Here is a 25,078-nt window from a genome sequence, read left to right on the forward strand (position 1 = left end):
TACTGCTGCAGTCTCCTATTCTGACTTGGGATCTGAGACTGTGGTCCCAGTGGCCTGGTCATGGGATAGGACTTAGATTGCTTTGTGGAGCTCTGTCCAAGCCACGAGCTACTGTTAAGGTGCAGCTAGGAAGCCGGCAGCTGCTTCTGAGGAACTGCTGGGACTTCAGTAAATGGGGAGCCAAGGAGGCTATTGCTGGGCTTCATTGGAGCCAGGACAAAAGCCCATTGCTTTGACCGGAACTAACAGAGGCTGGCAGGCAGTGAAGGCTGTGTGAGTAACTACGACGTTTTTTTTGGGGGGGGAGGGGGAAACTGCTTTCAGGGGAAGGGGGATAGAGACTTTAAGTGCTTTCTCTGAGTCTGAGAAGAGAAGTGGTCTTATTGGCTAACCAGGATCCAGAGTTATTGACCCCTGGTTATAACAACTCCCTTCTTCACCAGGGTCACGCAGCTTGGATTGATGCCAAGTTAGAATCACTCTGCTCCTTGTTGACTTGTCTGGACTACTTTACCAGACCAACAGAGCGCAGTCTACAGGTTCAGGGTCTTCAAGCGCATCCACACAAGCGTCTAGAACTCTGAGAGTAAGAGGAGTGCACACTAAGGGGTGGGATGACAGGTGCCGGTGTAAATGTAAGTTCATGAAGTTTTATTCACTACCGTAAACTGCATTTATTAATTGATATAGTGCAGTGCGCCTACTGATTCAAAGGGGTTGTGATAGTTTAATTAATCTCAACCTGTTAAATGATGTTTTTCAGTATTGTTAAGTAAAGGTTTTTTAACTCTAATGTAAGAGTATATGGCTTGTGTAGTGTTACTAACTGGTACATCTGGGCTAAATACATTTTGTAGATTAGCTCAGGTCTATTGCTGGAGTTTCCCAAGGTACATGTGTGTGTATGGAGATGCCACCAAGACTAATTTCCTTATAAATAGAAGGGTTGCTGCAGAGGGGTGGATAGAGATTCCTACCTATGCAGCAGCATCACTGGGATACTCAGGATCTCCTTTATTGTTGACAACAACAGGCTTTGTGGCACACATCACATGTGAGTATTCCCTGCTCCTGAGTAACCCAGGAAGCAAAGGCGAGTTACGTTCCTATATCGCTTTCTCCCACCCTGTGTCTCTCTTTTGTCTTTTTAAATTCTAAGTTCTTCAGGGCAAGGATGTTGGGATCCCCCGAGACCCTTTTTCATTCAGATCCCAAAAAGTCTGTTTGAGTCCAGAATTTGTCACTCAGGTACCTTTATTGTACATATAGCAACACTATGCCCACCCTAGCCAGGCTTAAACATGGGGATGGATGCAGTGTTCATTGCAAATCCACAGTTACACAGCAAAGGTTTTCCTTATATATATCTTTACTGACACCAGCATCCCTGGCTATACATTGCATTACTCATTTCATGATTGGTTTGGCTACTTTTTAGGAACTAATCCCTGTACAGCACGCTCTGTCTATGTGCTATTCATGCATGATCTCTATGTTCCAAGTTTATTCGGTCAATTTTGTCCAGAGTGTTCCTGCTTATCTTAACTAGACTGACTCCAGCCAAATATTTGTTAAGCCCTTACTTACTCAGTCTTCTGTTCACCTTCCAGGCCCATTCAGAAATAAGGTCTTACTTATGTCAACTTACTCACGTAAAGTAAGGCCTACAAAGAACTGTCTATAACTCTGTTTGAACAGCACCTAGTGCTCTAGGGCACTATTCTCCATTGGTCCTTAGGCACTACCGTAATAGAAATAATAATAAATAATGAAGTGTAAATAAGTACCTCAGGTGCATAGCAGTGGTGAATCAGGCCCTTGATCTCCATGTTGCAAGCCTCAGACCATTTTCTGCACTAACATCCTTCCCTACTGTATGAGTAAAACTGGAGTGGTAGTTCAGTCTTGTTGCTCATTAGGAGTCAACACTCAAAACATGAAACTGAGACAAAGCAATGAATTACAATCAACTAATTTTAGCTATAAGATCAGAGATTATTTCTGTTAGTAACTTGTTTTGGGCTTTTGCACAAAAACACTAAGGGTTAGAAGAGTTTAGCAATTACAGTATGTGGTTTCTGATCCCATGATTTGGTTGATTCACATCACTAATAGTTCTTACTTCTGCTGAGAAGAGTTGGAAGTTAAAATAGAGTAATAGGCTCTGTAAAAAGAGAAAAAATAAGGGAAAAGCTTTGGGTGAATGGTAAGTTATATGTTTTGACTAACTTCATAAATACATTATGCTGATATTGCAGAATTTAGATGTCTAATGGTAATTGAACTTCTTTAGAATACTGTACTTTAATATGTTACTAGTGTTACCCGAAATTGGGGCAGCTAGTAAGCTTAGGGAGGACTAATGACCCACCAGAGTTTGGCAGAAAGCAGCACGTTTATTATATTGATAGCTAAGCTCAAAAGAATGGGGGGGGGGGTCACACTCACACTCGCATACTCACGCTCCCAGGACAGGCAATGGCACTGGAGATGTCCCACAGCGCAGCGATGGATGGTGCGTGAAGGTAAGTCTTCCCGAGGCACGATGGAATGCAACGCAGCGAACCACTGGCCAGGCAGTCCGGGCGAAGGGCCTTTATGGGAGGTACAAGCCTGTGAGTGCACTGCCGAGCACATGGCCCCTTCCCCTTTTAAGGACCTGCTCCTCATGGCTTGCGACTAGAGATGACTTGGCCGCGTCTGGTTGGTCACACTCCACCTTGGCCAGTGTCCATGCATTGGGTGTGTGAGCGCTGCTTAATTAGCGTCCCAGACACTTTGTCTATCTTGATCTTCCAGCTGTTCAACCAGCCCATTCATCCCAAAAGCATTCCAGGAGGGCGGCGGAGGGGGAAAGCCACTTCACAGGTATTCAGAGAGGGAGAGGAGACAAAAGGGGACGGGGAAGTATAACAGACCTTTTGAGCATACAGGTTATACATATCATAGTCATACAGAGCATACAGATCACTGCTGCTCCTACAACACTCCGCCCCTTGATCTATGATCATTACAGTAGTTGTTGTCATTGTAGGGCACAGGTGATCTGTTGCAAACAAACCAAACAATCATAACCAAGTGAATATAACTAAAACCATTACAATTGACTAACACCAGATATAACATAACACAAATGCAAACAATCACAATAATAAGAATTGGGAATACAGTAAAACCATCACCATTACAATAATTGGGTACACTGACAAACAAAATGAGGCCCAAGTTTGATGCTGCAATAGCCATCAAACAATAAAAGTCACTGTGGTCAGTACACACAACAAATAAGATTTGTAGTAGTACCACAGTTGTCATGCAAGGTTAAACTGATTTGGACTTAAACTAACATTTAGTTGCTAAAATGTTGCAGAATCCCCTATTACTAACAGTTGTTCTCAAGAGGTCTTTGGGGGGAGGAGAGTGAACAAATCCAAGACCTGAAAGACGGGGCCCTACAATCACGGGCCAAGGTCTTACAGGTTATGGGGGCCCATGAACTACCCTTCAGGGCTTGGGGAAGTAGAACCAGGGTGCATAGAGGAAAGTGTGGAATTAACAATACAAGAGAATGTAATTAACAATACAAATGTATCAATAACAAAAATCGACAATAAAATGATTATTAGAGAACCTAACAAAAAATAAACCTGATGCACTGGAGACCAAAGTCTTTTGGACAGACGTAGATGTGATTGATAATTTGGTTGGAGATGAGGGAAGTAGAGAGAGAAAAAGGCATTTACCCTGTCTGTCTAGTGTAGTATCCCCTCTCTCTCTGGACCCAATGCTAGCACAGGACACCCACCAGAGACAGACACAAAACATAGAACACAGAACATGCAACACAGAACACTGAACACAGACTTTGTTGCAACACTATAACCATGGTATTTCTGTAACTCTTCAGCTGGTACCAGCTCTCCTGATGTTCTGGTTTGGAGGCTGAAAGATGGAGGCTTAGAAACAAATTAGCACAGTGCTCCCACCGCGGCAGACCCTGTTTGTTTGAGTTGTCCACGATGTACCCATTTTCCCTTCAGGGTTTTATCTATGCCACCCAGGGTTTTTGCTAACTTTATTGCTTGCACGAGAGTTAACTCGGTCTCTGCCACAGTGTTTGGTACTTGGGGCTGCCCTGCCCCCTGCGGGAGCAGACCCATACTTTCAGACCACCCTCCGGACCGCCACAACACGGTGTCTGGGGTCTGGCCATCCAGGGTCCGGATCCAGGGGATCCGGATCATACCAAATATCCCCGTCCCAATCATCATATGGTCCCGCACCCCCCTGAGCTTTCACCCCAACGGCGGCGACCCGGGTCGAATAAGCCCCCTGGACCGTGTTCTCCCAGGTGGACCCATCCAGTGTTATACCAATAGAATAAAAACCAGCAGGATCTTATTAAGAGGGATAAGGCAAAGATGCCACATTTTTTGTAAATATAATGATAAAGCAAAAGATAAAAGTAAACAACGTTGTTTAACTGCTTATTCCTTTCACTACTTATTCCTTATACACACACAAACACACACACACACACATATATATATATATTCATTCACACAATCATTCATTCAAGTTCTGTATAGGTGTTATAGTTACCAGCCTAGAAGTTGCTCATGCCAAGTTACTGGCCAGGTATCTTGGTCATGAGGATGGAGCCGAGTCCGTGTCAGGTGCACCTGATGTTCCTGGAGGTTGGCAGCAGAAACATAGTCTCAAAGTCATCAGTCTTTAGAGTCCATTCTTATAGGAATTAATTCCTATGTTAGTCTATGGGAACTGTTTCAGCCTGCTGTTGCTGACTCAATCAGAAGATGGCACATTCCTGTCCAAAGTGGCACATTCCTGGTGGCTCCACACTGTCCAAAGTTTGTGTTTCTCATCCTTCCAGGTGATGGAGTGGATCCCAGTTTACCCTCAGGGGGTTGTCTGGTGGTCCTACTTGACACATTCTTTGGCCGATGGATACTCCCTTTCTAGGCTGGCACCTCCCTAACCATTCATGTACATCAAGCATTCATCAACATACATTCCATATCTTAACCATATTTTAATTTACTGTCTCCACCACTTTCGGAGTGTGTGCTAATTCATTTGAGACTCCTGGCCCTTTAATCACAGAGGGTGGGGGTCTGTCCTAGGAGCCGTTGAATGAAGTGAAAGTCACTTAACGGCTTATAGTGTTTGTCTGCATTGTATCAATTACTTCAAGAACAAAGTCAATTAACTTGTTTGTAAGTTTTACATAGTAATAAAGTATCTTTCACAGGACAGATACAATCAATGGTTTCTACAGACAGTAGCTTACAAGTTTTAACAGAAGACCCAAGAGATTTTTGTACTTGGTGAAACTATTGGATTTTAAAGTGTGGGGGACAAATTATGGGGGGTTCACTGTCACTTGGGGGAATCACTGTTAGTACCTTCTTTAATATCCCTACACCAGGACCAGATCCTTCAGGCAGGTAACTGCCTGGCACAGAGTAGCATTCTCTACTTCCACATTCAGAACCTGTGCCTTCCACATATCCCGTTCCTTCTCCAACTCATGAATTGTACTCCCAGGGGTCTGCATCCAGGGGTCTGCCCCTTTCTTTTGGAACCATTCTAACAACACCCCAGGCAGCGGCGCCGCTCCCCATGGGGGGGCGTGTCTTCTCACTCAGGCTGCTTTGCCTTTTCCTTCCCCTTGCCCCACAGTGGCATACTTAGCAGCGGCGTCCTTTTCTTCGTGCAGTGGGTTGCTAGCCTACCACTTTTCACGCAGGCTCAAGCCGGACCCACTCAAGAAGCTATTAGGGGGTATCAGGGGGGTTACACCTAATTTTCTCCCTTGCCCTACGCCGGCACTCAACAGTGGCGTCCTTTTCTCCCTGAAGTGGGTTGCTAGCCTACCACTTTTTCACACAGGCTCGAGCTGGACCCACCCAAGAGACCACTGGGGAGGGGGCACCAGGGGATTTACACCTAATTCTCTCCTTTGCCCTACACCAGCACTCAACAGTGGCGTCCTTTTCTCCCTGCAGTGGGTTGCTAGCCTACCACTTTTTCACGCAGGCTCGAGCCAGACCCACCCAAGCGACTACCGGGGGGCACCAGGGGGCCTCTATTCTTGGGTCAAATCCTCCACTAAGCTGCCCGCATTCTCCACCATTAATGTTACCCAAACTTGGGCCAGCTATTAAGCTTAGGGAGGACTAATGACCCACCAGAGTTTGGCAGAAAGCAGCACGTTTATTATATTGATAGCTACGCTCAAAAGAATGGGGGGTGGAGGTATCACACTCACACTCGCATACTCACGCTCCCAGGACAGGCATGGCACTGGAGATGGCAGAATCCTTCAAGGTAAGTGTTCCACAGTGCAGCAATGGATAGTGCAATGAAGGTATGTCTTCCCGAGGCACGATGGAATGCAACGCAGCGAACCACTGGCCAGGCAGTCCGGGTGAAGGGCCTTTACGGGAGGTGTACAAGCTTGTTAGTGCACTGCCGAGCACATGGCCCCTTCCCCTTTTAAGGACCTGCTCCTCATGGCTTGCGACTAGAGATGACTTGGCTGCATCTGGTTGGTCACACTCCACCATGGCCAGTGCACATGCAGTGTCCATGCATTGGGTGTGTGAGTGCTGCCTAATTAGAGTCCCAGACACCTTGTCTACCTGGGAGCTCTTCTGATCTTCCAGCTGTTCAACCAGCCCATTCATCCCACAAGCATTCCAGGAGGGAGAGGGAGGGGAAAAGCCACTTCACAGGTATTCAGAGAGGGAGAGGAGACAAAGGGGAGGGGGGGAAGTATAACAGACCTTTTGAGCATACGGGTTATACATAGCATAGTCATACAGAGCATACAGATTGCTGCTGCTCCTAGAACAACTAGCCATTTTGATGTTTGCTATAAAGTATAAAGCAAAACCAACTAAGAAAGAAAAGACCCACATCTTTGATTTAACATGCTGTGATGCTGCGTATAAGAAAGATAACCATTTGTATCCATGTTGCTACCGCTGTTATGCAATTGCAACAAATCTTGTAGGAAGTATGTCATATAAGGTGTCAATGGAAAAGTTACAGTCGATCAAGTATGATTATCCAGGTTAAATCAATGTATCGTCTTTGTATCTAAAGTTATGAATTTTGGCTATGTGTTGCTATCCCAAATATGTTTGTTCCTGAGTGACACCTCTCAGATACAGTTACCTCGAGGCTAGACAGCTATGTGTTGACCCATTAAGAACACTTCACTCTAACAATGGGCCACTGAGGAAACTCATCCTGCCCAGTAGGTCTCCCCCTGGACTCCTGAAATACCGAGGTGCCAATGGCCAATCCCTGAGAGTCAGCAAACCATGTAAGGAGCAAACTATGTGATCCTGAACTCCATTTTGGCCCAGTAACTTTCCATAAATGGGCTGTCGACAGGGGCGGCAAGTTTTATAGGCCTGTGGTACCTGGGCTCCAGCAAATTCAGGCTCCACCAATGTTCGGGGCCAGATCTCTCCCCCGGCCTCGCCTGCTGCCCCTGCGCGCCTCCCCTGAAGCGTCCCCCGGACCCTCTGCAGCTCTGCCTAAGAGTCCTTAACACCATTTGATCCTCCCCCCAGCTATTGTTTAAAGACAGAGATGATTAAATTCAATTAAGAATCTTTTATTTTCTTATGGATCACTAGAGTTGAAATCACTGATGATCAGGGCTAAGTCCTACGCCTGATGTGGGATAGTGTCTCCAGCTGCCCAGCTGCATTAGCAGTGAGGCTCCCCCATTAACAAGCTGAAACCTCTGAGAGCTGTGTTAAGTGGTGGCAGAGTCCTGCAAATCCACGGATATCCTCTTTATATATGCAGACCATTTTTTGTGGATCACGGATCAGATGCAGATACAAATTTTGTATCTGCTCAGGGCTGTAGTGGTGGGTGGGACCTCAAGACATCACAGAGGTTGCAGCAGAGAGGACAGCGGTAGAGTGAATGACAACACAGCGGCTGATGGTGGGGTGAGTGACAATGGAGTGACTGACAGTGCAGCAACACAGTGAGCAATGACGCAGCAGCAGAATGGACGATGGCACAGCGCCCAGTGGCAGAGTGAACAACGGCACAGCAGCAGGCAGCGACACGAAGTGAACAGCATGGCAGCAGCAGCTGAAGCATTGCTCAACGCCGTGTCTCCACACACACCCCGTTCCCAGGGTGGGAGGTGATCTCATGCGAACGTACCTCTGAACTCTGGGTCTTCACCGACCAAGGACGACTGTGAGTGGGGTTCATTGCAGGCAGGGGTGGCAGGTTTGTAGAAATTTTGGTGGTGCCCAGAACCTGCCCCCCCCAAACTCCGCCCCCCACCTGCCTAAGGCTCTTGGAGGGAGTTTGGGTGCAGACTCCAGGCTGGGGCAGGGGGTGGGTGTGCAGGAGGAGTGAGGGGTGCAGGCTCTGGGAGGGAGTTTGGGGGTGTGAGGGGGTGCAGAGGGAGGGGGTGCAGGCTCTGGGAGGGAGTTTGGGGGCAGGAGGAGGTGTGTGGGAAGGGGGTGCAGGCTCTGGGAGGGAGTTTGGGGATAGGAGGAGGTGGAGGGGTGAGGGCTGTGGGGCTGAGGATGAGGGGTTTGGGGTATTGGAGAGGCTTAGGGCTAGGGCGGAAGGGCAGGGTAAGGGCAGCCTGCCCTGCCATTAGTGGTTGGGGGGCACTAGGACCCTGTGGCAGCAGTTAATGCCAGGAGCCAGCAGAGCAGAGTCAGCTTAAGCTGCAGGCTCCGGGGCTGGGGAAGGTGAGTGGGGGGCAGCAAGTGGGGGCTGAGGGACACTCGGGGGAGGCGCGTGGGGGCGGCAAGCAGGGCCGGGGGTGAGACCCGGCCCCAAACATTGCTGGAGCAGGGGCCCCGGGCCCTGAATATTGCTCGAGCCTGGGCACCCCGGGCCCATACAACTCGCCGCCCCTGATTGCAGGGAGAGGGGCATGGCGTGTTAAGGGAACATTTGTTTCTCAGACTTTCACACTTCAAGGCGAGAAGCTGAGGAAAAGGTCACTGCCCAACGTACTCGGTGGGTGGTTTTTCTCATGGTCATGTTTTCGAATCATGCTTGTGGTGTTTTCCCAAATTAATGCCAGGTTCCTTTCCTCTTTTTATTAAAATTTTTCCTTTCTATACACAGATTCAGTGCTTGTGAGAGGGGAAACATTGCCTCCTAGAAGTGCCCAGGAGTGGTGTATAATTTTCCCACTTTACTGCATGGGCCTCGAGCTAGCTCTGTGTTGTATTGTCAAAAGGAACCCCTAGATATTGAACCCAAGAAGGGTTTCATAAATAACACTTCCAGTCTCTGACCAGAAATGCTCCCTGTCCTATTTGCATCCAGTAGTGGTAACATGGACACATGGGCATTGATATAGGTCTGGTTTGGTCGTAAGTAAATATGCAGGATTCTAGACTGCCGTAGTACTCCTGAATGTTTGTTTACTTACCATGTGTAGTTTGCAAATCTATTACACATATCTTGTGGAACATACAAATCAGTATAGGGTTCCATTAAAGATCTCTTGCAACCTCCAGCTACTATGACACTTGATGACCTTGCAAGTATATCATAAGATCTGCAATCATTTTATATAGTGAATAAAATAATCTGAATATTGTTTCAATACAACAGTAGGAATAACAAAATACATGCAGCAGAATTTAGCAACCTACTAAAAACTTAGCAATCTTTTGTAAAATAAAAACTGTTCATGTGCTGAAAAATTACAGAATAAGCTACATTTACGCTATCTGGTTAATAGATGAACCATATTCTAAATACTATGTATAAAAGCTAGTTTAAACTTGTTCAACGGGGCTGAAATTCACTTTACCTGCTTAGAGCTTGAGTCCTAATCACTGGTAGCTATCTGGAGCCTTATTTGAAGCCCTGCACCAGGTGAATTTCACTCTAGCTGTCACCAGAAGTGTGCTCTTGGGAACTACTGATCAGGGCCATCTGGACAATCTCAGGTTGTTTAAGCCCCAAATTTAGGTTCCGTTAGTAGAAATAAATAAAGAAAATCTAATATGAATAGAAATCTTAAGAACTTTTTAAAAAGCAAGAACCCGAACACGGCACCATTTTGCCAGGGCATAAGATACGCAAAGTGAAACTGAAACGAGACTAACCGGGACTCGCCCTGCTCCCCACGCTGGTTCGCAGCCAGTGTCAGCAGGAAGCAGCAGATGGCAGCGCTCCAGGCAACAGCGAGAGGAGACTCGGTGAGCAGCAAAGCTGGGGGCTGGGCGGAAGGTGGAGGGGCAGCCAGGGATAGGAGCAGAGTGGGGGACAGAGCAAGAGCGGGGGAAGCTAATTGGAAGCTGGGGGAAGCTGCTCTGGCGCCCGACCCCTCCCCCCAATGCTTGAGGTCTCAATGCTTGCTTCCCAACTACCATCCCTCCCCATCTGGTCCAGGCTCTCCTACCCCAGAGTTAACCCGTGCACTTCCGCCCTCCGCCTTCAAACATCTCACTCCACGTGCTCCCCACTGACTCGCTCCAGAACCCGAATCCCCACCGATTTCTCCAGTCACCCTGCCTTCTCCAAGCCCTTCCCCCACCCCCCGCTTCTGCAGGGCACATGGGATAGGCTCCTGCCGCATCCCCACCCTGCCCCAGCCGGGAAACACCCAGAGAGGGAAGTCCGTGAATGTCACCGCTGAGAAATGTCCCACACCAAGCTGCACCAAACCTAGCCGCTCTGAATTGAATTAACAAGACGAGGTCCCCTTCATATACCACAGTCCAGGCACGATACAGCCAACACACGTGTGTGACACACACACACAATTCCTGTATATGACACACACACACGTCCTGCCCATAGCAGGATGTTGGAGGGGTCTGTCCCTCGGTTCCAGCGCCCACGTTTCTACACAGCTCAGTGGTTCTCGTTTTGCACGTCACCGTTTTTTGCATCCTTGCAGCTGCCCTTTCTCTCAGTGCAAAGCGAAACTTGGCTGCAGCACCAGGGCAGAGTGTGGCCTGACCCCCCTCCTGCCCTGCAGAATTTAGCTCCAAGGAGAACTGAGTGCCAGCGCGGGGTATTTGGTGCACTCCACTTCCACCTCCGGGGAGGGAGCGACGGTTTACTTCAGGGAGAAACAAAGGGGCAGGAGAAGCGATAAGTAACTTTATCCCGTGTGCCGGTGTCTCTTCTTGCTGTGGTGAGAAGCTGGGGCTCAAGGCTGTTGCAGCTGCTTCTGCAAAGAAGGAAGAAACAGCCCGGACTTCACTGTTTTAAACGCAGTCTGCTGATCGCTGCAGTTGGGAGCACAGAGCAAAGCACAGAGGCTGCGGGGAGAAAGTGCAGAGCAACTGAAGCTGCCCAGCCAGTAAGTAGCAAGCAAAAGGTGCTGGGTGGAGAAAGGCTTTTTTAACTACAGCAGTCACTTCAATGTTTAGGGTGGGCCTAGGAGAACCTGCATAAGGTTATTCCATTGTTGTTGTTTCCCCTCCCGTACTGATTCTTTTGCAAATATTTTCAGTGTTGTACTGTTTCCTCTTGTGAGGAGGAGGAAATGGGGATTAGACAGCGTTAACTAACTGCTGGTTTTGGTTAAATGCTGAGAAAACATCCTACTTCCAGCGTAGGGTTGCCAACTTTCTAATCGCAGAAAACCAAACACACCTGCCCCACCCCTTCTTCGAGGCCCCTACCTCCCTCCTTCCATCAATCCCTTGCTCGCCCCCACCCTTGCTCACTCGCTCATTTTCACGAGGCGGGGGCTGAAGCAGGCGGTTGGGGTGCAGGAGAGGGTGAGGGCTCTGGCTGGGGGTGTGGGGTGGGGGGGGCTGGAAATGAGGAGTTTGGGGTGTGGGAAGGGGCTCCAGGCTGGAGAAGGGGGTTGGCATGTGGGAGGGGGTGAGGGCTCCGGCTTGGGGTGTGGGCTCTGGGGTGGGGCTGGAGATGAGGAGTTTGGGGTGCAGGAAGGGGCTCTGGGCTGGGGAATGGGGCTGAGGGGTTTGCGGTGTGGGAGGGGGCTGAAGGCTGGGGGTGCGGGCTTTGGGATGGGGCCGGGAATGAGGTGTTTGGAGTGCGGGAGGGGGCTCCGGGGCTGGAGCCAAGGGGTTTGGGGTGCAGAGTCTGGGCAGTGCTGACCTCAGGCGGCCCCCGGCATTTCCTGGGGATGGAGGAAGTCCACGCGACTCCCAGGAAGCGGCCAGCATGTCCCTCCGGCTCCTATGCGGAGGGAGCTGCAGAGCTGACACTCGGGGCGACGTTTGCAGGCAGCGGCAGCACACAGAGCCCCCCTGGCCGCCCCTCCACTTAGGAGCTGGAGGGACATGCCATTGCTTCCTGGGAGCTGCGTAGAGCCGGGCACGGAGCCTGCCTGCCCCACTGTGGCCAACGAGACTTTTAGCAGCCTGGTCACCCGTGCTGTCCGGAGGTACCAGGCTCCCTTTTTGACCGGGCGTTCCAGACCTGTGACATGGATGTTTTAAAATAAAAAAGAAAGAAAATGTTCATCTTCTTTAAACCACCTCATGTGGAGAAAGTTTTAATTAACTTTGTGCCCTCAAGCTTGAAAATTATGGGCTATACAATTAATAATAACTGTGATGCTGAAGAGGCAATAGGGAGGTTGTTTCTGTATGTCCTACCCTCTTAGTTAGCTTCAGGAATAATAAACCTTTTAGAAAGTGGTCTAATTTTGTTCAGAAGTTGACTGTGCAATTCTATTCACAAGATGATCCTACAAGCTCTTTCTCAGGCAAGTCGTCCCGTTTACTAGACTAAAATTTTGTAGTATGCCCTATTTTTTTTTTTTTTTTTGGTGTCTGATATTCCAATTTGCTAGAAAAACAACATTGTTGAGATTCCATCTGAGATCTTTTCCATTCGGCTCATCCAGAACGCTTTGTCCAGTTCTGGGAAAACACTTTATCCAGTTCTCTGGAATCCAAAAACTCATTTCAAATCTAGGCTTGTCACTGAGGTTTCTTTATTGGCATTTCAGAACGCTGCATCTCAGGTGATCAGGTCACGTGTAGTGGAGTAGGTTAGGGACCATCACAACTCCAAAGTACATAGTTATAAATCAGATTATATACAAGTTCTAAAACAGACTAACACATGTGTATTACATTCTGCACTGTATCACAGGCTTTATGATTGGCTTGCTAATTGTGTGAACCAGGCCCTGTATAGCTCATGAGTGAGGATACGATTTTGTCACGGTAAAATTAAGCCAAATTCACAGAACAGTCATGGTAAAAATGTACAAAATCAGGTTATGGTCACGGCAGGACTGAAGTTGAAGCCTGAGCCATACCGCACAGGGGTGAGAGCTGGAGCCTGAACCCCACCACATTGGGGAGGGGAACGCACAGATGGAGCCCTGCCAAAGTCACGGAGATCTGTTAAAGTCATGGAATCCATGGCCAAATTGTATCCTTCATCATGAGCTATCCATGCACTACAAACTGTGCTAGTAAGCAAAGCTGCAACTGCAAGCTTATCATACTTTACTCATCTTCTGACTATTTCTTCATCTACCGTACTTGCTATTTATTATTTACAGGGCACTTGTGAATTCATGCTTTGTCCATTGTCCATTTGTCCTGTTTCCTTATTTCTGTTTTTCTCTGTGCGTGCAAGGCCTACAAATATGCTCACCTGTGATGCTGCATACATAGTTAAAACACCTCACAGAAGAGAGAAGTGTAAGAAGCAGGGCTGTCTTTTTGTACACTCTGAAAAGTTTTAATTATTTTTCAAAATATGACAATACAGAAAAAGATTAAAAAGTTCTAATTATAACAGCCAAAAGTATGGACTTGCATGTATCAAAAGTTCTGTTAATATAAACATATAATAAAGAAGAATATTTACACTATTACTGATTTTCTTTTTATTTGACAAAATAATAAAGTATGTGTACATGTACTATAGAGATAGGGCTCAATTCTCATTTACATTTAGCCCACATTATTCTGCTCCAACAGTTCCAGGCTCCTTTGAACTTCCAGGCAGTGTAAAGTGGCCTTAGTGTAACTGAGAAGGAGGCCCATAGTGGCTGGTTTGTTGCAACTTTAATCTGTACCCTGTAAACTGGGCATGTACGTTTGATTCCTAAAGATTCATAGATTCCTAAAAACTCATGTCTATGTTGCCTTTTAAAACTAGTGGCAGAGAGGCTCAGAGCCCAAAGCATATGCTATGGCACTAAACCAGTGGTGGGCAACCTGCGGCCCGCGGGCTGCACGCGGCCCATCAGGGTAACCCGCTGGCAGGCCACAAGACAATATTTACATTGACTGTCTGCAGGCACAGCCGTCCACAGCTCCCAGTGACCACGGTTCGCCATTCCTGGCTAATGGCTGCTGTGGGAAGCTCTCAAACTCACCCCTTGCGTGGATATCAGAACCCAAGATCCAACTGGAGCCCAAACATCTACACAGCTGTTTTTAGCGCCATAGCCGGAGCCTGAGTCTGTAGCACAATAATGCAAACCTGAGTCTGTAGATCAGGACTCAGAGACTCACTGCTGTGGGTTTTAAAATACAGTGTAGACATATCCAGAGGGCTCTACGGGTGAAAAATGAAGATTCAGTGATGCTTAAACATGCTGTTAAAGAATTGTAAGCCTCAGTTGTGGTTGTGTTTTTCTCCCCTTAACACTAGTCTCCTTTGTTTATGTCCATAGGAGTTGTTTCTGTTCACACCTGGAATGTTAACTTTGTTAGAAGTAAAAAACATTGGTCATAAAACAAGTTTCAAGTGTTCTGTGAGGAAGGCGTGGGGGGGCGGGAATGATCTTGGTATATAAACTGGTGAAGGATTGTTTTAAAAATGTGTTGTCAGTAGTGTTAGCAAAACATTTCAGCCAGACGGGCTTCTTGAGGAATGATTTATAAAGGCAATGGAAGTCTTGAAGAAGATAAAGAATAGTATATAGTCTACATAAAAACCAGTAAGGAAAATGACAAGGAAAAGGTATTATATTTTTACATAACTAGGGAACAAAAGGTGAATGTTTTGTGACTGTAACATCCATTGCCATTAATAGTTCTGGAAGTAAGGAAACAGGGAGTCTCTCTCTATAGCTCATCTTCTCTTTTATGTACCTGGTTGAGACCCTGAAGGTCAATTATCAGCCTTGACCAGGTTTTTTTATGTCAATTCTAAACTGTTGGGAAATACTAGTGGAAACAATAAAAAATGCTAAATTGTAGTGAAACTAGCGAGCTTTCGTAAATGGGGAGATCACATATACACACACATACAACCATTCTCTGCCAGGATTTATTTTATTTTATTTATTTGCAGATGGGTTTCTGCTCTGTGTAACAGCCCAGGCTGAGTGTGGGTAAGAAGCTTCAGACTCCTTCCAGATATTTTGAATTATAGAAGAAGAAATGAATCTTGCAAATGACGGTGCAACATTCAGTGCCATTTATGACTGGGACTATGTTATGTGGGAAGTTCGTTTGACATTACTAGCAGCTGGTTTTTTCAGCTACCTGGGAGTATTTCTTCTCGCTCACTGGCTGTCCTTATGGATCAGTGCCAGTTATCGCACTTTGTCAGCAAAGCAGAAGATCTTCTGGAATATGGATATCACACGTGGCCTGTTTGCAGTTCAGAGTTGTGGAGCTGGCTTGTGGGCCTTGCTTATAGATCCAGTTTTTCAAGCTGACCAAGTGTATGCACAGCAGAAGTGGAGCTGGTTTCATTGCTTAATAGCCGCTGGCTACTTCTTGCTTGAAAATGTAGTTATTCATGTGTCTAACATTGTTTTCAGGATATTTGATGTGTTCGAGGTAGTTCATCATTTATTTGCCTTTGGTGGGCTTCTTGGTCTGATAATTAACATAAAGTCTGGACACTATCTACCCCTGATGGGACTGCTACTTGAGATGAACAATCCTTCATACTGCATATCCTCTATGCTTGCAAGGGTAAGAACATGCTGTATTAATTATGGGTGAGAGAAGTTTCCATCATAATCCTCATATTGCCTCCTCCTCAAAACAAATCAGCAAACAAAGAAATATTGGCCTCTAAAATGGCAGATTAGTTCTGGGGTCAAGAAATAAATTTTTCTTCCAAACTTAAAATGATGTGGCCATTGGAATCCTTAATTATAACACCCTAACAATAATTAACTATTGTCTAAAATATCTTTTAACTTTTTTTACCCATTTTGTAGCAAAGAAACAAAAAGAAAGAAATGTTAAGAAATTAGTTTACAGACTCACTAGTTGGGATCTAGTGCACAGGAGCAAAGATTAGGTGATTAAACTCTATTTTTAAAAGTTTTTTTTTTAAGACTGAAAATAGTAACATGAGAATGGCTGATCAGCTCCAACAAGCTTTATATAGACCATTACATATCTGCTGGAGATTAAAAATATGTCTATGTGTGCTCACACACAAACGAGTGTTTATGTATATTATGTAGATTATATGGATGCAGAGAGGGAGAATAGCCTTGAAGAGAGCTGCCATGCTTGTAGGGAGAGAAGAAATCAGCCCTGCTTCCCAAACCATAATCTGTTCCAAAGAGTATGTCTTAGAGGTTTAAACTTAAATCCTGAAATATGCTGACTCTTTAGAACTACAGCCACAAGTCCTGGCACGATCACCTCAGCCCTTCGCATGTAGATGCTAGAGAAGTTTGAGAGTCATGGTCTACCTGAGTGGTGTTGGCCAAAACTTTCCAGATCCTGCTAACCCTTGTGCATTTTTGTGACATATGCTTTATTTTGATCGTTTTCATCCATCATCAGCTGGCTGCATCTGAGTGATGCTAGACAAATTCTGCTAGACAAAAGGTGCTATAGAAATGTGCAATCTTTTAGCATTCTAGAGAAAAATGATTGAGAGAATGTTTGTATGGCAGTTTACACTAAACACAACAGGAAAACTAAATATGTCTCTTATTTCTAGAAAACACTGACTGCCTTATCTTGAAGCTGCAATCTCATTTCTCTTTCTTTGTTGTTGTCTCTTTCAGATTGGCTGTGCTAATACCCTTTTTGGGAAGGCAACCCAATGGGTAAATATCCATATGCTTCACTGCCGCATGGTCCTTATTTATCACATGTGGTGGGTATGTATTTCCCATTGGAATGATGTGGTGGAAAATCTGGGACTTCCATATTTTATTGTTTTTTTCATGGGGTTAAGTACACTTACATTAATACTTAATCCATACTGGATATTCAAATCGACTCAGCGGTTCTTTGGTCCAGTTGACAGGAAATTTCTAAGTACAGCAGTGAAAAATGCATCCTGTGAAAATTTAAATAGTGAAACATTCCAAAAGAAGAGGATATAGTTCTGCAACAGCTATTAGGGTTGCAGTAAAATATGGCCAGGAGAAAATGGTGCAGGTTTACTAGCAAGTCCATGAAAATAGAATTGCTTACAAGAAGTCTATGAATATATTGATCTGTTTGCAGTTTGCTATCAGTGTACTATATTCATTTATCAAAAGTGTTTTAAAATTGTTGTTGTCTTTAAAATATACACACACTCTTTGACTCAGTCAGGATTGGTGCCAGTAATTTTAGTCTGGGAGCCTAATGCCAGACTGGCGTACGATATTGAACCTATTGGTTGGCAAATATGGGCCCATGCAAAAGTAAATATCACATGCATAAAGTTCCAGCATGGAATACAGCTCGACCTGGTTATAGTGACCTTACAGCAAGGACATCACACAGAGAGCCAGAGTGAATGATTGATGAGTGAGTAAATGTGGGGTGATCTTCGTTCGGTACCAACCCTCAGCCCATTCTAAAACACTAATTAGGTAAAAATTAGTAACCACATGCCCACTGGGCATGCTTTTAAGACATGTGACTCCTTTGAGGAAAAAGAGTATAAGAATCAAGCAAAGTAAATTACTGTGTTTGGGATTCCTTAATTGACGCTTGAAGAAGCAACGCTGCTGGACAGAGTAGCCAAAACTCTGCTCCGTGGGCTCGAATAGGACTGTGAACCAGAGGGGTCTCAAGGCAGCCAAGGCCTTGCCTTGAGGGAATCCAAGACGGACCAGAGGGCTGAGAAGAACAGACCTGGAGAGAAGAAGCCGTCTATAAAATTGGTAACCACCTTCTCTGTTTGCCAAGCAGGAACTGCATGAGGCTAGCGCAGGGCCTGTTTGTGTATATTTGTGAAAGAGAAACTCGTTAAGAGGAATGTATAGCTCTTAATGTATAGCTCTTAATGTCTCACATAGTAGTTGCGTGCTTAATATAACCCTTTACCATTTCTGTAATTCCTTCTCAATAAACTGCTGTGTATTGCAGATAATTACTGTGCAGGGTGGATTTGATTTAAATCATGATTTAAATCACTAGTCAGGAAGACTCGATTTAATCATGGTTTTCTATACAAAAGTGCATTCTTATTGGTTGTTATAACCTTAATACATATTCTTCACAAGTCAGAGAGATATAGGTTTCATTTTTAGAAGGTACACACTATACATTTTTAAACAGTGATTTATGTCGAAAACTTTGCAGATTAGTTTTACTGCTATATCAGAAAATGAATGATTGTTTGGTTATTTCATTTACCAAAGGTAAATTGGGAAGTGAACTATCTCCAATTCAACAGGTTAATCATTAATATTTGGAGGATTTTCTTGCCATGCTGTATTAGGAGGAGAACACCACCAGACAGACATTTAAATTGTTTTATTTAAATAAAACAACAACGTTAAGTATTCTGGATTTTTTCTTCAACAGCAAACATATAATATTTTAACAAAACAAGCATATGTCCCTTGCTTCTGACATTTATCTCTAGACTTATTCTCCTTGTCCAGATCTATTCTGCCCCCAACGAACTTCTATTCATCGAACTTTTTGAAACTTTGCACTTTTAGAGAGAGGTAAGAGATTGACTCTGTGTACACAAATTTGCAGAGGGACAATAGGGTTGAGGTCTGTTATTTCTCACCTCTATATATTATTTATTTAAAAATATTTTTGCTGTTAACAAGCATGTTACCTCTGGAGACACAAATCCACAGTTTGAGAACTGCAAAACTAAGCATCTCTGATGGTATCTTCTAGACTGAGCATTGAGTCCCATTGGGTAGATAGAAAGATTAACCTAAATAATCTATACAGAAGCCTGTGGAACCCCATAAGATTGGGTCCCTAATCCATGAACTATTGGAACTCATTTACAAAACTTTTCTTAAATGTTACATGAATATATTGTCTCATACTATAGAATTAGAATTTATAATCCACCTCTAGGAACCTCTGTCTTGCAATGTCCAGTTATGCCGGCTGGACACTGCAAGCTTATATGAGTTCATCAATTTAACAAAGAAATTGATATGTACCAGGCTTGTTATCCCAAGGGGAGTCTCTGAGACGCTTCAAACAAAATGCACTGCTTCAGGTAGAATAAACAAACATATTTATTAACTACAAAAGATAGATTTTAAGTGATTATAAGTCAAAGCACAAGAAGTCAGATTTGGTCAAATGAAATAAAAGCAGAACACATTGTAAGCTGACCGTAACACTTTCAGTGCCCTTACAAACTTAGATGCTTCTCACCACAGGCTGGCTGGTTGCCCTTCAGCCAGCCTCTCCCCCTTTGATCAGTGCTTCAGTCGCTTGGTGGTGGTGTCTGTAGATGGAGGTGGAAGAGAGAGAGCATGGCAAATGTCTCTCCCTTTTATCATGTTTTTTTTTCCCCCTCTTGGCTTTGCCCCCCCCCCCTTCAGAGTCAGGTGAGCATTACCTCATCATAGTCCCAAACTGACCAAGGGAAGGGGGGTGACTCACGCGAGAGTCCAACAGATCCTTTGTTGCTGCCTAGGCCAGTGTCCTTTGTTCCTGTGACGCTGGGCTGGGTTTGTCCCATACATGCCCTGATGAAGTGTGAACTGCCCGTCTGCTCCTGAAGAGTTTTGCCTGGGCTTGTTTTAAGCCATGAGGACACATTTTCAGCCTCATAATTATATACATGAAATTACAACCTATAACATTAGTATAACAACAATGCTCAGTGCATCATGAGCCTTCTGAAGATACCCGACATGACAAACTTTTAATTGGATATCACACAATCATATTATAAGGATGAACATGGGGGTGCAGGGTGTTCCTCCAAGGTACAGAGTGACCTCTCTCCCCTTAGTCAGTGACTAACCCTCTTGCAGTAAACTATCTCGAAGGAAGTTTGTGTTATAGTTCTCTTGGCATCCAGCCATTAAGGCCATGAGGCAGCATGCCTCAGTTTTCCCCTCACCCAGCAAACCAGGTTTGTTATGGTTTCTCCACTGTGGTAAGCTTTAAGTCTGTTTACAGGTATTAATTGAAAACTAGCATTATCATAAGGTTTAACATCCATGTTAAAATTCTTATCCCTAAAACTTAACATTAATACCAAAATTTTCATCACAGATGTCCGTTTACAAGTATCTTTATGATACCACGCCCTCTGTTCAGATATTCTAGTTTGAGATTAGTTTGTTCATTACCTATAGTGTCCTTTGACTCTCTCCCATGTAATCAGTCACTGGCTTTTCTTTCCCTCTACTGTTCCCTTCTGTGTGGGCTCTTAATTTAATCATGTTTCCGGAATTTTGATATCTCAGGGTCTGGCAAGATAAGGGTCCAGGGGGATCCTGCACATTCGCTGGCCCTTTGGGGAGCTGTCTCCCAACCTCAGGATTGTGCATATGCAAAAAATCCAGTTCCCTTTTTGGGGTTACCCTGTTGTGGTGGGGTGTCTGCCCCACCCCCACCCCCATGCTAGAAGGGGCTGCAGCAGACCAGTGCACCTGTGCAGCCCGGCAGCCAATAAGAGAAGGGCTTATTGGGAGCCAATCAGGGCCCGGATTGGAGACAGCCAATCAGGACCAGGCTCAGCCCTATAAAAAGGCTGCTCTGAGAGAAGAGAGTGAGTCTGTCCCAGACCTTCAAGGAGGAAGGTCGGTCTCCTGAGCAGGAGACCAGCACCCAGGACAGGACAGTGCAGTGCAGTGCTGGGCAGGGCAGGGCAGGCTTAGGGAAGCAGAGTGGAGCTTCAGCCTGATACCTGCCAGACTGCAGGCCCTGAGTAGAAGGGCCTAGAGGGTGCAATAGGGTCAGAGGGGAAGTGACCCAGGGAAGGCTGAAGGCAAGGGGAGAGAAGGAGGGCCGAGAGGCTGCTGTTAGAGGGTCCCTGGGTCGGGACCCAGAGTAGCGGGCGGGCCTGGGTCCCCCCCTTTCCCCCTTGTGCTGCACCGGACCGTGGAGCAGTGGCCGAGTCAGGCTGCAACCTGCCCCCTGACGTAAGAGGGGCTAGACTTGGGGGTTGTGGCAGGCCGCTGAGGCCAGTGCAAAGACTCCTATTTACCCCCCTCCCGGAAGGGGGTGTGGATGGACTAAGGGGCACTGCCGGAGGGCAGTGGTCCGGAAGAGGACGCCGCAAGCCGGAGAGAGACGCGGGTCCACACACCAACCGAGGGCGAGACAACGGACGGGACACTACCAGGAGGGGGCGCTCCACTGGACAGAGCTAATTCCCGAGACAACCAGTAGGAGGCGCCAGGGGGTGAGTCCCAACCCCGTCACACCTGTGTTTCCCGCTCCCAGCACTGAGTCCGTCCCTGTCCCCTAAAGGGCCGTGATCTGTGGTCTCTGGGTTAAGTGTGTTTACCCTTTGACCAGGTGCACCCTTTCCTAGCAGCTTTCCCATAACTGCTTTCTGTGTCTCAACAGCGTGGGGAAAGACACCCCCTTCTCTGTCAGTTGGGACATTTGTATTCTCACAAACTACCACCTGGCAACTTCCTGTCTCAACTCCTCTGTTATCACAGGCGTTGGAGCTGCATTTTGATTTAAAGAGACACAGTTACTTTTAAAAACTTATAAATAGCATCCTGAAAAACTGGGACCTGGATTGGGGAACCCTCCACCATCCCTTTCTCTGTCCCTGAGAAGTCAGCTATGTGACTGCTCCCCTCCAGGAAGTCGATCACAGGCTGAGTGCCTGGGTGCACAGTTGCTGACTTAGCCATTTAGTCCTGGGCATCCTCTCCCAAGTGACCAGTGAGGAGACACTCCTGTACTCCCGCTATTCCTTCCCCAGTTTCCTCCTCTGAGCCCCCCTCTAAGACACATTTCTCTGTGCAACCTGAGAAGGGGTTCCTCCCTTGTTCAGCTGCAAAACCCTGCTGGCTAACACCTGGGACAGTTTCCTTAATCACTGACAACACCTCTCCTGCCCCTCCCCCCCCCCCCCCCCCCGATCCTGAGGGCATGTTGCCTTCTGCAGGAAAGGAGCTAGTCTCAGCCCCTCCCATACTTGGAAGCACACTGTTTTCCTGTGTTACAGAGTCACAGGAATCCTCACCCACCTCAGTGGTTTCTGAGATTCCCTGCCCCTTCTCTGGTTTGTCCTCTGGGGGACATTTCTCTATGCTCCCTAGAGCCGGATCTGTCTCTGGTTCAGCTGCAACTTGCTGGCAGCTAACAACCTGGACAGTTCTCTCCCTGGCAGGCATTACACTCCCATCCCTTCCTGATGTGGTGTTGCCTCCAGCTGCAGTGCAGGAGCTGATCTCAGTCACCCTCCCACCGGGAAGAATGAGGCTTTCCCCTGCTGCAGAAGAATCAAGGAGACTCTCTCCCATTCTCTCAGCAGTTCCTGAGACCTTACCCTTTTTCTTGCGGGTCTCAGCATAAAACTCCCTCCTGCTGCAGGCAAATACTTTAACTCTGAGCTACACCGAAAAAATCATTACCAAGAAGTAGGTTAATTAGGAGGTGTTCCATTACCCCCACAATCAAAACACTTTCCAAACTTTCCCACAGCACATGGATTTTAACTAGTGGTACAAGGAATCTGCTTTTGCCCACCCCCACAATCTCTGCCATTTGGCCAGGTAACAGACTGGCCTTTGGGGCCACACTCTGTTTAACCAGAGAGATCTGGGCCCCTGTATCCCTTTGCCTCAAGCATTCCCTGCCATTTATTTGGACAACCTTCACATGCTACATATCTGGTTCTGCAGAGGCTAATCTCACAAAACCAATATGATAGATTCTAATTGCCTGGGGGGGTTCTGTATTGAGGACAGCATAACTAACATGAGCTATTGGTTGCCTGCTTCCTCCTAGCATAAGGCATTTATTCCTCAGATGATTAGTGGAATTACACTGATAGCACCTGCTTTTACAGGAGATATGGGATGATTCTTTTGGAAAATTGTTGGTTAACTCCAAATTTCAGCAAGTGTATGTATTCCCTTCCCCAGTTCTGTACTCCAGACTTCATCTTTGACCTCATCAAGAATGGCTTATTTATTATAGTAGCTTTTATCAGTCAATGCTTCATATTCTTTCAAACAGATCCAAAACACCCCAGCCAGGTATCTGGTTCTATTTGTCTGATTGCAGCACTCATGTGCTGTGTTCTTCACATTGAGATTGTGTTGTGTTTTTGTTTGTTTGTAAAATCAATTGTTATTCTTATCTACAAAACCTACCACCAACACCACAGACTTCTTTGTCCTACAGATTCCAGCCCATACTCTCAAGCCCTCCTCTAGATTGCCAACTGTGTCCAAGTCTTGTACATTTTTCTTCTTGTACTGTTATTGAGAGTTTGTATACTGTGCCCTCTCTTTCTAGAATGCCTTACCGTTAATCTCAAGGAGTCTTCCACTTGATAAGCGTTTAGAAGTCAGTTTAAAACATTGAATGTAGTTGGGCTCATTGTACAACAAAGCATGTTTGGATGATATACCATCTTTGGTTTGTTTGCATAAATCAGTATTTTGTTGAAAAATTATAATTTATGTGACTCTTCAATTTTCTTGTTTACTGATGAAATGGCTGCTTCTTCGCTGTTCAACATTTTTCCATTGGGGCCTTGCAGTGATGAAATAAGCTTTGTAATATATATACTAAAAATATCATTTTGTGTATTGACAGTGTTTTATTGCATATGTTAAGGATGACTACATGTTCAGCAACTAGGAATAACTGCAGTATACACTTCTCTTATTAACACTGTTTATAAAAGAATAGGTAAAAAAATGCCCACTTTTAATGTATTATGGATTGTTAATGTCCATGCAGCTTCACAATGTTTGTCTTGTGTACAGGTGATTAAAAAATGTACCACTTTCGGATTGTTCCTTTAATCTGTGTGTCCTGTGTCTGAGTTAGGCCCTGATCCTGAGGACATGCATGTTAGTAACTTTACACATGTGCATAAGTATTTTCAAGTTAGTCTTAACTGAAGAGGAAGAGATCTAGTGAAATAAAAGTTACAGTACAAGGTTAAAGAGATACTATCCCAACCTTTTCAAAAAATAGCATTAGCTTGTTTTTAAAGTTTTAATTAAATGAATTGCTCAGCATGCAAAACAACCCCAACCAACTTCCTGAGTTTGCTAAAGTCAGGAACTCTTGAATAGAGTGGCCTTGGTGCTTGACATCCAGGCAGAAGAGGTATGTGAGAGTTCTCACAAGTTGGTGGACATCCTAGCATATGCCATTCCAGCTAGATTTGTTCTGCCAATCAATGAAGGGATCACGGAACCAGTCAAGACTCTTTGTCAGACACCCTCCTTCCTGGCTTCCACAGCAAAACAAGTTGAAAGGAGATACTTCATCCCCTCTAATGGGTATAAACATTTTTATTCTCACCCCTCCCTGGAGTCTCTGGTGGTAACAGCCACTAATGAGCAGCAAAGGCAGAGACAACAAGCCTCATGTCTAAGGGCAAAGACTCAAAATGATTTGATTGGTTTGGTCACAAACTTTATTTGTCAAGGAAACTGCAGCACAGGATTGCAAACCAACAGGTGTTCTTGAGTCAATATACTACACGCTGTAAGAGAACATTGCAAAATTCAAGGACAGATTACCAGAGGATTGTAGGCAAGAGTTCTCAGTAATGATCGAGGAGGGTAAGTTGGTTGCCATGACTGCCATCCAGGACAGTCTGGATAGTGTGGATTTGGTGTCTTGAACCACACCATCAATGATTGCTATGAGACCGTGTTCATGGTTGCAGTCATCTGGACCATGTGTAGAAGTCCAATTTTAAGGCCCCACTCTATTCTCTGATAACTGAAGACAGGTTT

The 25,078-nt window shown here is 45.6% G+C and overlaps 1 protein-coding gene across 2 annotated transcripts; it reads left to right on the forward strand.

Moving 5' to 3' along the window:
• Nucleotides 1-10,202: 10,202 nt before the first annotated feature.
• LOC135876125 (protein CLN8-like) lies at nucleotides 10,203-18,276 on the forward strand. Of its 2 annotated transcripts, none has more exons than XM_065401307.1 (3): nucleotides 10,203-10,238; nucleotides 15,289-15,920; nucleotides 16,979-18,276. In XM_065401307.1, the coding sequence occupies exons 2-3, from the start codon at nucleotides 15,378-15,380 to the stop codon at nucleotides 17,300-17,302; spliced, it is 867 nt and encodes a 288-aa protein (XP_065257379.1). In that variant the 5' UTR covers nucleotides 10,203-10,238; nucleotides 15,289-15,377; the 3' UTR covers nucleotides 17,303-18,276. The 2 variants fall into 2 exon arrangements, with proteins under 2 accessions (XP_065257379.1, XP_065257380.1); XM_065401308.1 differs by lacking the exon at nucleotides 10,203-10,238 and adding an exon at nucleotides 11,335-11,350.
• Nucleotides 18,277-25,078: the final 6,802 nt, after the last annotated feature.

Source organism: Emys orbicularis, chromosome 3, assembly GCF_028017835.1.
Source record: "Emys orbicularis isolate rEmyOrb1 chromosome 3, rEmyOrb1.hap1, whole genome shotgun sequence".
Taxonomy (NCBI): domain Eukaryota; kingdom Metazoa; phylum Chordata; order Testudines; family Emydidae; genus Emys; species Emys orbicularis.